The sequence below is a fragment of the Carassius auratus genome, chromosome 13 (assembly GCF_003368295.1).
Source record: "Carassius auratus strain Wakin chromosome 13, ASM336829v1, whole genome shotgun sequence".
NCBI classification, from domain to species: Eukaryota; Metazoa; Chordata; class Actinopteri; order Cypriniformes; family Cyprinidae; genus Carassius; species Carassius auratus.
In genome coordinates, this window is record NC_039255.1 from 18,573,335 (window position 1) to 18,586,506 (window position 13,172).

At 39.3% G+C, this 13,172-nt stretch overlaps 1 protein-coding gene across 23 annotated transcripts in view; it reads right to left on the reverse strand.

Annotated features, from left to right (window-relative positions):
• Positions 1 to 6,886: 6,886 nt before the first annotated feature.
• LOC113112952 (calcium-activated potassium channel subunit alpha-1) overlaps positions 6,887 to 13,172 on the reverse strand; it is a 248,262-nt gene continuing 241,976 nt past the window's right edge. For 9 of the 23 annotated variants that reach the window (XM_026278911.1, XM_026278912.1, XM_026278915.1 and 6 more), the window contains 3 exons: positions 12,670 to 12,891; positions 12,034 to 12,062; positions 6,887 to 10,463 (listed from right to left, as the gene is read on the reverse strand). In XM_026278911.1, coding sequence (XP_026134696.1) covers positions 10,312 to 10,463; positions 12,034 to 12,062; positions 12,670 to 12,891 — 403 coding nt within the window. In that variant the 3' untranslated portion in view covers positions 6,887 to 10,311. The remainder of the gene's footprint in view (positions 10,464 to 12,033; positions 12,063 to 12,669; positions 12,892 to 13,172) is intronic. The other 14 variants (XM_026278927.1, XM_026278932.1, XM_026278928.1 and 11 more) reach the window with 2 other exon arrangements.

The following is a 13,172-nucleotide window of genomic DNA, read 5'->3' on the forward strand; positions in this document are numbered from 1 at the left end:
GGAAAGGGTGGGAACTAAATAAACATGAAATGAATGAAAAGATCAGCTCAGTTTGACGAGATGCTAATGGAACAATCATTCTTTCAAGTTTTGAATCAATGCAAATTATTGACATGCATCAGTGGTCATTTTTGCAGTAACACATTTATAACATAGTAATAGCAAGTGAGGTTAGAATTTAACATTATCTAGATTGCATGCATACAGCAAACCGTTTAAAGGTGAGAATAGAATAGAATAGAATAGAATAGAATAGGTGGAAAGAGTGGGACCTAAATGAATATGAACAGTTTGATGAAATTTATTGAAATGATCATGGTTGACGATTTTTAAAACAATCCAACAATCTGTCTGTCTGTCTGTCTATCTTTTGATAGAATTATAAAAAATGTAATCAACATTTTGGATTACTTTTTATGTAAAGCAAAAAATATAGACCGTGAAAATCTGGTGGAAGGCCTACAGTGTATATGATATTTAATAAAATAGTAACAAGAAAAGTGGCAGAAGACTGGCCAGTGTACAATGTCTAGTCCATATGTAGTTTCATAGAGCTGTATCAGAACAGCACAGCTCTATACCCAACAGTCAGCACGGAAGCCCGTCAAAGCAGCGAATGGGAATCTTCTGTAGTCATCAGTTATTAGGCTGTTCTCTCTGAATGACTGACGTCTGCGAATGCAAATGAGAATGCGTGCCGCGTGTGATCGACAGCGGTGCGCTGATAGCATATGCTAACCGAATGAGTGAGAGGTGAGACGGGGAGCAGAACGCTCTCCAAAAGCTCACAGCTCCATCCTTCACGACAGACACGAGGAGATATTAGCCCAGGCAGACGGGAGAGGGAAAAGGGCAGGCAGGGAGAGAAAGAGCTTTATTTCCGGCGCGGTTTCAGATGAGTAGCATTTGTCATGGAAGGGGAAGATGGTGTAATTAGCTTGTCAGTCAGTCTGCTTTAGGCTGAGCTTGCGAGCGCCGGTAAGAAAGATGGACGAACTGCCACGCGGGTTGACAGGCAGTCGATAATGTGGCAATTAATGTCATAAATAATTCCTCTACCAATTATATTCGAATGGACCTTGCGCTTTAAAAAGAGAATGGTGTTCCCTTATCATTTCCTTTATCAGCAAGCATCGCCATCATTTCCAACATAATTATTTCTCTTTAAACATCGAAAGAGAGGATGACCTGTACTTTCAAGTGTAGAAGAAATACTCATTCTTTCTTATTCTTAAAAAAAAAAAATAATGGACACACCATTAGGGCCGTTCGTTCGCGCGTGTGTGCTTTAAATGTCATGGTCGGGTCCTAGACAAGATTACACGCTAATGTAATTTCTAAATATGGAGGGCATTAGATAAATCAATTTGGCTTGTTATGTTAAAGGTTGCCAAAGCCTTACTAACATGCAGCGTATTGATCCAACACCTCCTTGTTCTGTGGGAAAATGCGGGTCTATCTGATCTCCAAAGTCAAAGTAAATGTTTCCCAGGATACATAAATTACTGCACAAACTACATGAGCCAACATACTCTACAAGGCAATGCTATTCATATATTTACATCTATCATGCCATCACAATCGGTTATGTTTCCAGATGACAGACTATTTAATATTTGTCTTTATTTTGTCACGTTAAATGACAGATATATATGCCTGATTAACATTAGAATTTATGGAAGTCTACTATTACTGTCCTAGTGAACACATAATAAATGTTCATGACTTCCACTTTCTCGCTGTTTCAGTGGCTTTGCCATTATTAATCGTCTGTCTGAGGTGAATCAAATGGCGGTGGGCTGTTGTAAATGGCTTCCCATCCATTGTTTTTAAACCACTCTTGAAATGGATGACCAAATAAAAGGAGCTCAGCTCATGCAAAGCATCAGTAATGTTGTGTAAAACCCTGTTAAATACATCGGATGGATCTTTGGTGTGCTGTATATAATATATAGCCCGGGCCGTGATGGCTCAAGGTCACATCAGCCACCTCTACATAATGCATGAACCCCTCCTTCCTCAGACAGTGTCCAATCACTCAGGCCCAACCTTGGGATGAAAATTTTACTAAGTAAATCAGCGAACATTCTGGCATTTCTATTAACCTACACTGTGCAACTGACAGCAAGATGAATAATGCTAAATAATAACATGTGGCTGTAAATCAGCTTTACAGCTTGAAGGTGAGCTGAAACTGCTCTGTATACTATGTGCCGTCCGACATTATCTGCAATGCTTTAAAGCTAAAGGCCTTGCTTGGGTTCAGCAAATAATCGCACTAAGCTAGCCACATCTTACAGGGAACTACACTAACCTTTTCCACTGGTGGCACTTGCACAGTTACTGGCGCAAAACATGATTTGGTCGCACAGATTATTTATAGTAGGCCTAAGCTGCTCTGGATAATAATGAACAATAATGAAACTGTATTGCATACAAATGTGCTTTTTATTTTACTTGCCATCTTTTAAACAACATGCCGCCTTGTTTTATTTCTTACAGTACACACAGTGCATTGCTCCGTAGCTGGCCCTGTCTGAAATTGTTTAATATTTTATTTTTTTACTTTTCCCCTCAGCTGATAAAAGTGATTGCTTATAGTGTATTTTGAATGATGGACCAAATCTATATTGTACTTCAATTTTTTGTCTTCATAATGTAGGCCTTTTGGTGTACACTTTGTTGAAGCCTCACTTTATTTAGGCCTTAAGCTGTTATTTGATATGCTTGACTTGAAAATAAAATGTTATATTTTATTAAATTTTTTATTGGAAATTAGAAAAATATTAGAAGAAAAAAAGGCATGCTTCATGAATCTGGTCTGATGGCACAGACAGCAGCTCAGCAGCATCTAATAGTGTAACACTGTTTTCAGTTTTAAAGACTTACTGTGTAGACATCATTCAGACAAAATCATCCCATCTGTCAACATTAAAGTTGAACTGCCTTCACCTTTGGTGAATTTGTGGTAGAGTAATTTTGATGTTTTCATTCAGACTCATTTATTTTTCTTTACTGGTATGACATTTCCTCTCATTTATCTTCATGCATGCAGTGACTATTAATATTGTTGTAAATAGAACACGTTACAGGGTGAAGCTGTACAGAGAAATCTGAGAAAGGGAATGGATTTCTTTCCATGCTGTGTGTTAGTGTTTTTTCAATAACATATTATTAATGACATGGCACTGTTAGGGAGAGATTTGGACGCACACGCCATACACAGTTTCTCTTCAGGTTGTTTTTTGTGTTGAGGAAAGCTTGCTCTACAAGACAATCACATTACTCCCTGTGGATTTGTTTTCTCTCTGCTGTTTCACATGTAGACAGGCAGACTAATGCATGTGGAGAAAGAGCTTGATTGACCATTGCCAACAAACGTTTGTTGAAAGGCGATTTTTGATGTCATGTTAAATTAGTCATGATTTTCCTCCCAGTCTTCATGCTGAGTGAAATCTTGTAATATTAGTAAATGATAGAGCAGGCGTGTATAAATAATGGTTTGCCTTTATTAATATATCATCATCACCAATTTGTTTTGAGCGTAATTTCATGTGAAACCTCTCAAGCATGTGGATGTAACATGTTGCTTTATTAGTTCCATTGGCAGGTGAATCCCAATTAAAGGGGTCATATGATGCAATTTCAAGTTTCTTTTATCGTTGGAGTGTTACAAGCTGTTTGTGTATAGATGAGATCGCTAAAGATGCAAAAAGTCTCAAAACCAAAGAGATATTCTTTATAAAAAGTTCAGATTTGTCCACACCCTGCTAAAACACCTTGTTTAAACACGCTCCCACGTGTCTACGTCACTTGTAGGGAATGTAGGGTCACATGTGGGAAGATTTGCATACCTGCCACCCAAATGTTCACGCAAAGACAATGCAAAACTTTTATTCTCGCTGTAGTATTGTTACCACTGCTGCCATGTCGTGGAGAGGCTGTGTGTTTTGTTATGAAAGTAAAAACACTTTGTTTGGTCTTCCAAAAGTGGACACAACTAGAAATCAGTGGTTCAGTTGTATTTACAACACTGTTCCAGAACAGTTGAACCTGCAAGAGACCATTGACTTTTGTGTGCATGCTCAATCTAAATCTTGTTGTCTGATAGAAAGTAAATCAAGATTAGTGAGTTTAAGTGTGTTCTATTAACACGACGCAATTAGGCAGCACCCAAGTGAGAGCGCTTAATGCCAGCTATCTGATCGCACACATTTGCCCTTCACCATTCGATTCCACCTGCTCAGCATTGCAGTCACCAGCGGGGCGCAGGGGGATGAATCCCAGCTGACAAAATGGAGAAGTCAATTGGATGAGGCTTACACAAATCTCACCACAGGGCCATGCTAAAACAAATTAAAAGAGCGAACCGAGTGCATATTTTATGCTAGCGATTTATGATGTAGATGTCCTCCCCTCTCTCCTGTTGCCTTAATGATAAATCATCATCTTCCAGAAGAATGGATGGAGAAGGAAATGAAAATGTCAGTAAGAGAAAGCCAAAATGGCAAATGCGCCATGCTTTTGTTGTTCCTCTTAAATTCTGTTAATCGCCTCAGGTAAAGATTAACTGCTGCTGCCAATTTAATTCAGCTTCAAATAATGCAACAAGGTCACTGTTTTCCTTTCACTCGTCTCTCTCTCTCTCTCTCTCTAGTGCAGGATTGAGTTGTCATGTAGCTCTAATAGGCAGCACAGGGAATCATTAGTCCGGCTCAGCTCTCTGACTGATGGGCATTTCACTCCAATCATCTGGCCGTGTTCAGACGGCGCGGCACTATTGACACGGTGTCAGAGCTGAGAGAGGATGGCTTAATCAGCCGGGACACTCTCAGCATTGATTTGACAAGCTGCTGTAATGACCTTCTTGTTTTTGTAAAGGATCACTGTTTATCTGAGCTGGCACTGATGCACTGAGCATGCCGCATCGTCATGGAAACTATTATCACAGCCAAGCCAGGGCCTTGGAGGGCTCCTAAAGATGATGTTGAATGTGACTCCAGGGGGTCGCCGTGGACGGGGGTCTGTTGCCACGGTGACAGCTCCTCCCCCTCTGACTGCTGTCCGTCTGAGACACGTGAAGGACTCCAGTAGAGATGCCGTTTTTGAGTCAATAGCGGTGACTCTGACTTGAATAATAGTTTTGAGAATTGTCATGTTGAAAACAAACCCCATCAAGTGTGCAACACATTGATTAAGTGTTCAATATTACGAATTTCTCACTTTCATTTACTCAACTGACAATCCACCCAGAAAATTGTTTTTGATTTTAGCGCCCATTGATTTGCTAAATGGCCCATAATGGCTACTCGAATGTATTAATGTGGGAAAATGCCCACCTACGCCCGACCTCGTCGACTTTGATTGTCGTAGCTTCAGCTCAGATGAAACGAACCTCTGAACCCCATCTCTGCATTTCAATAACGTTATGCTTTACTTCACAATAAGCAGTCTTACGGCAGCACCCAAGATGTTCTTACCAGTATATTTTCAGAAGGATTCAGGGATGAGGACACTGTCTGGTGGAGGGGTGTAATCAGCCCGTCCACCCCCCACCCCTCCACCTTCTTCCCAATCTCTCCCCCTACAGCCCATGTGTCAGACAGTAAATATTACTGCCGTACTGACAGGCCTGGAGCCGTGACTCACCGTGTAAAATCGTTAATAAGCAGCATGATGGGGCCACTACATCCCAAGGTGAGAATGTAGGGGGCTGTTTTCATTCACAATTATCCAAAGGACAGCATGAAGTGTCCACGGCGGGATGATTTGTGGGCTGGAAACAAGAGTGCTTTGTCTTGGAAAAGAGATGAGGGCTTGGGAGCAGGAAAGGGAGATGGAGAGAGGTCAAACGGATGGGAGCGAGCTTGTGTATTACAAATTGTTGGCTTATTGCTGGATTATTGCTAGATTTATATATAAATTTCAACAGATCATTGGCGTGTTTTATACAATAATAAAAAAAAAAAAGTATTTCAGCTTGTCTACTTCAAAATTTCACATTTAATTCAATCTTTTACTTGTGGTTTTTCCATATACCAAACAATTTTTTTTGTAGTTAAAATATGATTTAAAGTGGTATTGTTTATTCTATTGCTATTTACACACATTTTATATAACCAGAATCTGAAGCAGTAGAAATGGTGAAGACGTGGTTGTTTTTGTTTGTGATGTGTGGCTTGTTTCTGCTTTATTGCTAGAGACTGGGAGAATAGGTCTTGCATGGTTTCGTTCAGTAAACATACTGCCAAGTTAAATGGCTGATCAATCAATTTGACTGGAATCGATCTGAATCAGTTCAGCCTGCGTGCACACACAGGGAGCCACTTTATTGTAAATCAATCATTTTGAAAACATCTCACAAAGGAGCCAGTCCTTACTAACAAGCCATATATTTAAACCTACAGGGTGCCACCCTTATCAGCCTACAAATCAGGAGCGCAGCCGACATCTGTTCTACTTCCTCCTCTTTTTATTTTGGCTTGGTAAGTCGACCTCAGATCTTTAGTTTTAAAAAGAACAAGCCACGTAAGACCAGACTAATATCTTTATATAAAACAAGGTTTAATCAGTCATTTTTTGAGACTGAAACCGGGGAGCACTGTAATCAGGTTGAGAGGCGCACAGTGAAAAGTGTTTAGCTACGCATTCTTAAGTAGACGATATGTGGAATAGTTCAAATGTGAGAGGAGTAATTTGTCATTAAACATTCCTCTTTAAATATGATCAGATGTGTTCCCTGCGACCCGTACATCCTGTTTCCCACCTCCACATATCTTCGGACAGTAACAATGTCCATTTGTCCATGATGTGTGTTTTTAATGAAAAACAGTTTTCGTTCAAATGTAGTGTAAATGAAGTAAGGACGCAATATACCAGTCACCTGTAGAACACAAATACATCGATTTTAATTTCAGAAAATACAAAAAAGAAACCATGTACAATTTATGTACAATCTTTTTTTGTTTTGTACAAGACGGTATGTTTTATCAGCAGGTTATATTTGACAGAGTCAGGTAGATCAGCTCAGCACCATCCATTCCTTCACATCTGGTATCCAAATCAGTCATTCTGCTATGAGAAACCCCATTTTCCTGCAATGAATATGCTAATGATTACATGGATGGATGGATGTTTCAATTATTTATTGAAGTGGAAGAAAAGACAGAAACAATACAGTAATCCTTGTTCAAGTTAAGCATGTTAAGACTTGATTCCCTCCGAGTATTTATTCTGTTACAGTGTAATTGCTTTATACAGTTTCAAAAACTTAAATCTCTTTTACAATAGAATAGAATAGCCAAAATATGAGTTGTGTATTACATAGCTATTACATAGTACATTAGTAAGGTTGCTTTATATGTTGCTTTAATTAAACACTTTTGAATACATTGACAGGTGACAAACTAATCATCATAGTCAGTTCTACCCAGCATCTTTCAGTCATTGCCCCCCCCCCCCCCCCCAAAATTTTTTTTTTAATAGTTTTTTTTTTTTTTTTTTTTTTTACTTGTACAGTATCTATAACCAAGGTGCTAGGATTTCAGCAGCTTGCACAGGCACAAGTGTCGTATGCCCATTTGAATGCCACTTTTCGCTCAAGTGGGTCTTACGGTGTTCCTCCTTTGGTCTTCATGCACTGCCTGGCACTGTGCTGGCATGGAGGCAAGGGTGGCTTGGATGTTCTCCATGCCAGTATTAGATGCCATGAGATTCATCCAGTATTACTGACCAATGACTGACTGATGCTGGCAGATGGACACATTTCATGGCACTGTAGAAACTCTGATATGTGTACACTGTAGTTTCTTCAAAGATGTACAAATAAATTGCATGATAAAACATTGCACATTCGTTGCAGTGGAAAAGAAATATCAGAATCACCTCAAACTTTCATCAGGCCTACGGAAGGTAAAAGAAAAAATGTACGTCAGCTTTGTAGTTTTGTCATTATGATCACTACCTGAGTATGTGATTTTGAAAAAGAAAGATCTGTAAACAAACAACCGATATTTTCAAACTATATGTGATAGTAACATTGAATTGGAATGTAAAAACCTGATGGTTAATAATCCTCAGCGCTAGTTTGCTTTCTGCTTTTTTCAACATGCATCTATACTTTTGTCATTAAATGAAACCTGCTGTCTTGACTGTGCCATCAGCCTTTCTTGTAATGTAGTTTGTTACAAGGAAAGGACCCTACATAAAAGAAAAGAAATCTATAAATTGGACCTTTAACTCCAATGGATTCTTTTTAGCTCAATATATATATATATATATTTATTTTAGGCTAGCAAGTACGTAGACAATCCAATTGAACATACAGTTACTCACATTGGTATTATCTTTTTAAGAAATCTACTTGCTACAAAGTGCAACACCAATGTAATCACAATTGAGAAAATCCCAAGCCTAATTGTCCAGTTGGCAAACAAAGCTGAGAGCCTTTGAGAAATTAAACGTGGATTAGAACGGGCAAATTTATAACATTTATATTCTTTTGCTCAATGGATGGATGAGTGCTAATGTCTCTATTCTTGCCTCTATAATCGTATTAGTTCACTGCTGAATCTGATCGCATTGCGTTTGCTTCAAGTACTTCAGCACGCTCTTCTCTTTACAGAGACCTAATTTAGGTCAAACGTCGCTAATATTACTATGACTCGTTACGGAAAGAGCAGAGTCCCTTCTCATGAATCTCTGAATTCATGTCTGTCTGAGGATCAACATCGTGTCATCAGTCATTCAATACTGGTATTCACCTCAGTTAGCTTATGAAAATGAAAGCATATAGGTTGTTTTAGTAGAGCTCGAGGTCCTTCAAAGCAGCCCGTGTAAGTATCAAAGAGCACTTCATATGGTAAGCTGAGATTGTACCGTTCTGACTCGGGTTCACAAATCTTTGAATGATCTCGATTGATGTTACGTGATATTAAGATACATTTAGAAATAAAGTTCTCTGATATGTATAAAAATAAGTACAAAATGATTAGCTCATGGATAAAAAATAAGTATGTACTTATGTATAAATCTGACAGAGCACTTGCAGCAACGTTCAAAGGACTGTGAAACATTTGTATCAATATATACGTTCTACTTAAAGGTACAACATAGTCGTGTAAGTGAGTGACGTTCAAATCCATTCAGTCCACAGCAAGAGTATTACAAGTTACATCTTTGGCTGATAATTGAACATTATGATTGAGCTTTTGCTCTAGAGTATAAGGCATCACAGTCGGTCACAGGGTACATCCAAGCACTTTTCCGCCCCTGTGCCAACACGGTGTCAGGCAGTGGCTAGACCCAAAGGAGGAACCAATGATGCCCACTTTTTGCAATATGTGGCATTTTTAAATGTGTATATGCATTTTATTTTCTCGGCGTTAAAGCTCAACCAATGTTGAATTATCAGCAGGTTACAGTAGTGTTTCATTCAGTCTTATAAATAGCAGAGCCGCAGATGCAAACAAACATGTTATAATCCTCTATCACAGACAGTTTCCCACACCAGAAGTATAAATGATGGAAAGACATCAACAGAAGTAGTGCATATCCTCAATGTATTGCCAATTCCGAAGAGCTACGTTGGGGACGGCCATTTGCATTAGGTAAAACAAACATTTCCACGTGTATATGTGCCTAAACCGTCTGTAGGGATGAAAATGGGCATCCTCTCCAGAGCTCTAAGTTCAGGTTACATCAGGCAGCCTTCAGCACACACCATGCGTGAAAACAGTCACGCAAACACTCGTTTCCCTGAACAAAACAGCCACAGCCTGGAGGAGAACTGAGGGAAAGCTTCGACTCTTCTATGAGCAGTGCTCGAGTTACTATGCGGTAGTGCAAAATTAAATTGACGATGGATACGTAACTCAATCGGCAGGACTGATCTTTGGGTAATGTTTGGATGACGTGAACGACAGTGACCCTCATCCTCCATTACAACACCCTCTGCATGGAGTCAGGTCACGGCAGAGGTGAAATATTGCAGTGAATCACAGGAAGTACTTTTTTTTTTCTCTCTTTTTTTGTTTGCCTGTTAACAATTTTAAAAAGTGCTAGGGGCTGTACAATCCTTACTTGATTGTCATTATGTACATCACTATGTTTACATATATAAAAGTACGGAAGTAACATTAAAGGTATACACACAGGAAGTCCCTTCCAGTTCTCAATCGCTTCAAACCCTTGAGTTGAACAAGGGAAGAACAATATGTCGCCATCATCTCAGTCATGGTTTCACGATTAGCGCTCATCTTTTACAGCAGGATGACCCAAATCCCTCCATAATGGTAAAGGCCGGGGATTCGTTCAGCATTCATCTTCGACTTCTCGGATGGGTGGAATCAGACTGCTAGTGGATTTGTATTGATTGACTTGGTTGGCCATGTGAGTGCTCATGGGCTTGATTTGAATGTTCCTTGGGTATGCGTTTTCTGCTTCATCTGTAAACCATCTCTTTTCTGTGAGACAGCCATGCAGGAGAGAAGCAGAAGACGAGAAACTCAGCGTTAATATCAGATCTTTAATGCAGGATCATGCTTCTCTATTAAAAAATAAAATCAATTCCCACACACTCTTTCTCTCTTTATACAGTACATGAACTTGATTTCAAATTCAGGAGACAGGGTGAAACGCACATTGTTGGACCTATTACTGATTTCATGAGGCAGCACGGTGCGTACTGTAGCCAAATATAAATGATTGTATCGTGCTGTGTATTTGACCATGTTATCACACGACCGGTTCTCTGAAATCAGGGGTTTTATTCGGAAAGGTGTCCTATGAGGACTCAAGCCATGGGTAGGGCCAGCATCTGTCCTCATCACATTTACTTTCTCCTAGGCAGTGTCATTTTCCAGCACTCCAACATTTTTCCACATATTCCTCCAACTTGAAATGTGCTGCACACCTTGGAGTGTCAGGCTGCGACGAGCCGTGGGGGAAGAGTGTCACGGCGCAGTCGTTTGATGTAAGTGGAGCTCTGCCTGAGGTGGTGCAAGGAGTCAGCCACCTCGCTTCGTTCCCCTGAGTTCACTACTGATGCTGGCACTTACATTGCCCCAAGACATCCTCTGGCCCCGCAAGGGTTAAAAGAGCCAATTTCAGCAGTACAGGGACTCTCATCATGGCTCCCCTCTCTCACACGGATATTTGAGGTGAATTTCAGCTGAGTGCGGAACGTGAAACCACTTTTGCTTGGATTGAGTGGGGAACTTTTAACAGACCGAATCTACATTTTTTTTTTTTTTTTTTTGGATTAATGCAGCCATAAGTCACGAGAGGTCTTTCTTAAATTAAAAACGATGTTTTAGGCACAACGCAAAGTGGCAAATATGACAAAAGCCACCAATGCATCATTAATAATTAGCGACACAGGCGATACTTTGAACAAATACAATATAATAATTACAGATTGTAATAATAATTAACAGTCAATTTAATTATTTTAAATATGTAATTTGATCAAATCTCAGATTTTTATTAATTATATTATAGAATTGGATTTGAATGGCTTTTGAAAACAACTCTGAATCAGATTTTATTATTTTCCAAATACCTTATTAGAATTATGTAAGCTAAACAAATACATTTTGATTTAAACCTACATGAAGGAACAATGTGCATACACACTGACATCTCACACAATGCAGTTTGTCTTAAAGAAGGAAAGAAAGAAAAAGGAAAAGAAAGAAAACCCTAATGAGAGGTAAATGAACAAGAGGAGTTCAAACAAGTCGAGGGGGATTACTGAGAGAGAGATCACTGGAACCTATCAGATGGACAGAGGGTAGCGAGAGGATGATAGTCGACCACATGCAATGCTGGGACGGTCCTGAGCATGACAAGACTGAGGCAGTAGCAGCAGCCATCTGCTTTCAGGTTTAGAAAGCGAAGGTGAAAAGTAAGCATGATTTCATAGGAAAGTAAAATCAAAATCCCCTCTCATAACAGTGCTCCACAAAGGACAAAGTTATGATTAAAAGATCCCACAACAGGTGCTTTATCATGCAGAATCATTAACTTGCATACCTGGGCCCATTCTATTCATCCTTGTTGCACTTTAGAAAAAAAAGTGGTCTATGTAAGTTTTACAGTGTTTAAGGCAAATAACAGGTATCAAACAGAATAACTGACATCATATTGTTACATTTTTATTGTTTTTGTTTTTTTTACACTAACGAGAAATGAGTCTTATAAAAATCTAAATTAAATGAAGTCAATGCTAATTCACAATTTATGACTACAAACTATTTAGCTTGAGGTCTGCAAGGGACTTTTCTGCAATTATTTTTAATACATACATTTAAAATTCCTAATAGAATGCCGTGCTGTAAGAAATCTAAACTGGTGAAGACTATGAGATGAAGACATCTAGTTTATTTACAAAAGCTCACAGGTTGATTGTGTGTAATATGCAGACATGTTTCTGGTTATGGTGCACTGGCGATGAAGCAATGATCAAATGGTCAAAGTTCTATGTGTGGTCAAGGCAAGGGCCACATGCATATAACAATGAAGCAAACTCACACAAACAGAACATGGAAGGCTGAGAACAAACACACACACACAGCATCCTTTCTGTACAGGGTGTGCTAAACCCACAGAAGTGAACAAACACACACATACACTCACTCTGCTGGGTTAGAGAAATGAAGGCCAACTTACTTCTGTTTGTCACGGGCTTCACGTGCTTTGCTGCTGCGGTTCTGCCGATTGGTGGCGGGGATGTGAACAGACGAGCTCTTCTTGCTGGATGAATGAGAGGAATGGGAGGAGTGGGACAGGCTCACTCGGGACTGGCCCGCATTGTGGTCAAACTGCATCAGACAGAAGATCAGGTCCGTGGGCACCAGCTCAAACTCATAAGGTGGGTTTGTGATGACATACCTGCACACACGTTCAAGTAGTGTTAAGATGCCATTTTGCCCTTTGCAGAACAATTTTAAACAGGTTTATAGGTGAAGTGTATAATTTCATGACTAATCAGTTATTAGTCAATATTCAAATATTAGCATGTGGCTAAGCTAAAAGCGGGATTCTAATAATAGTAATTCATAGTGCACTTAATATTGCAAAAAAAAACAACAACATTGAAAAAAGATCACTATTGATTAAAATCATGCTTAAAAATGGTTAAAATGGCTTAAATATTCACTGAACTATGGGGT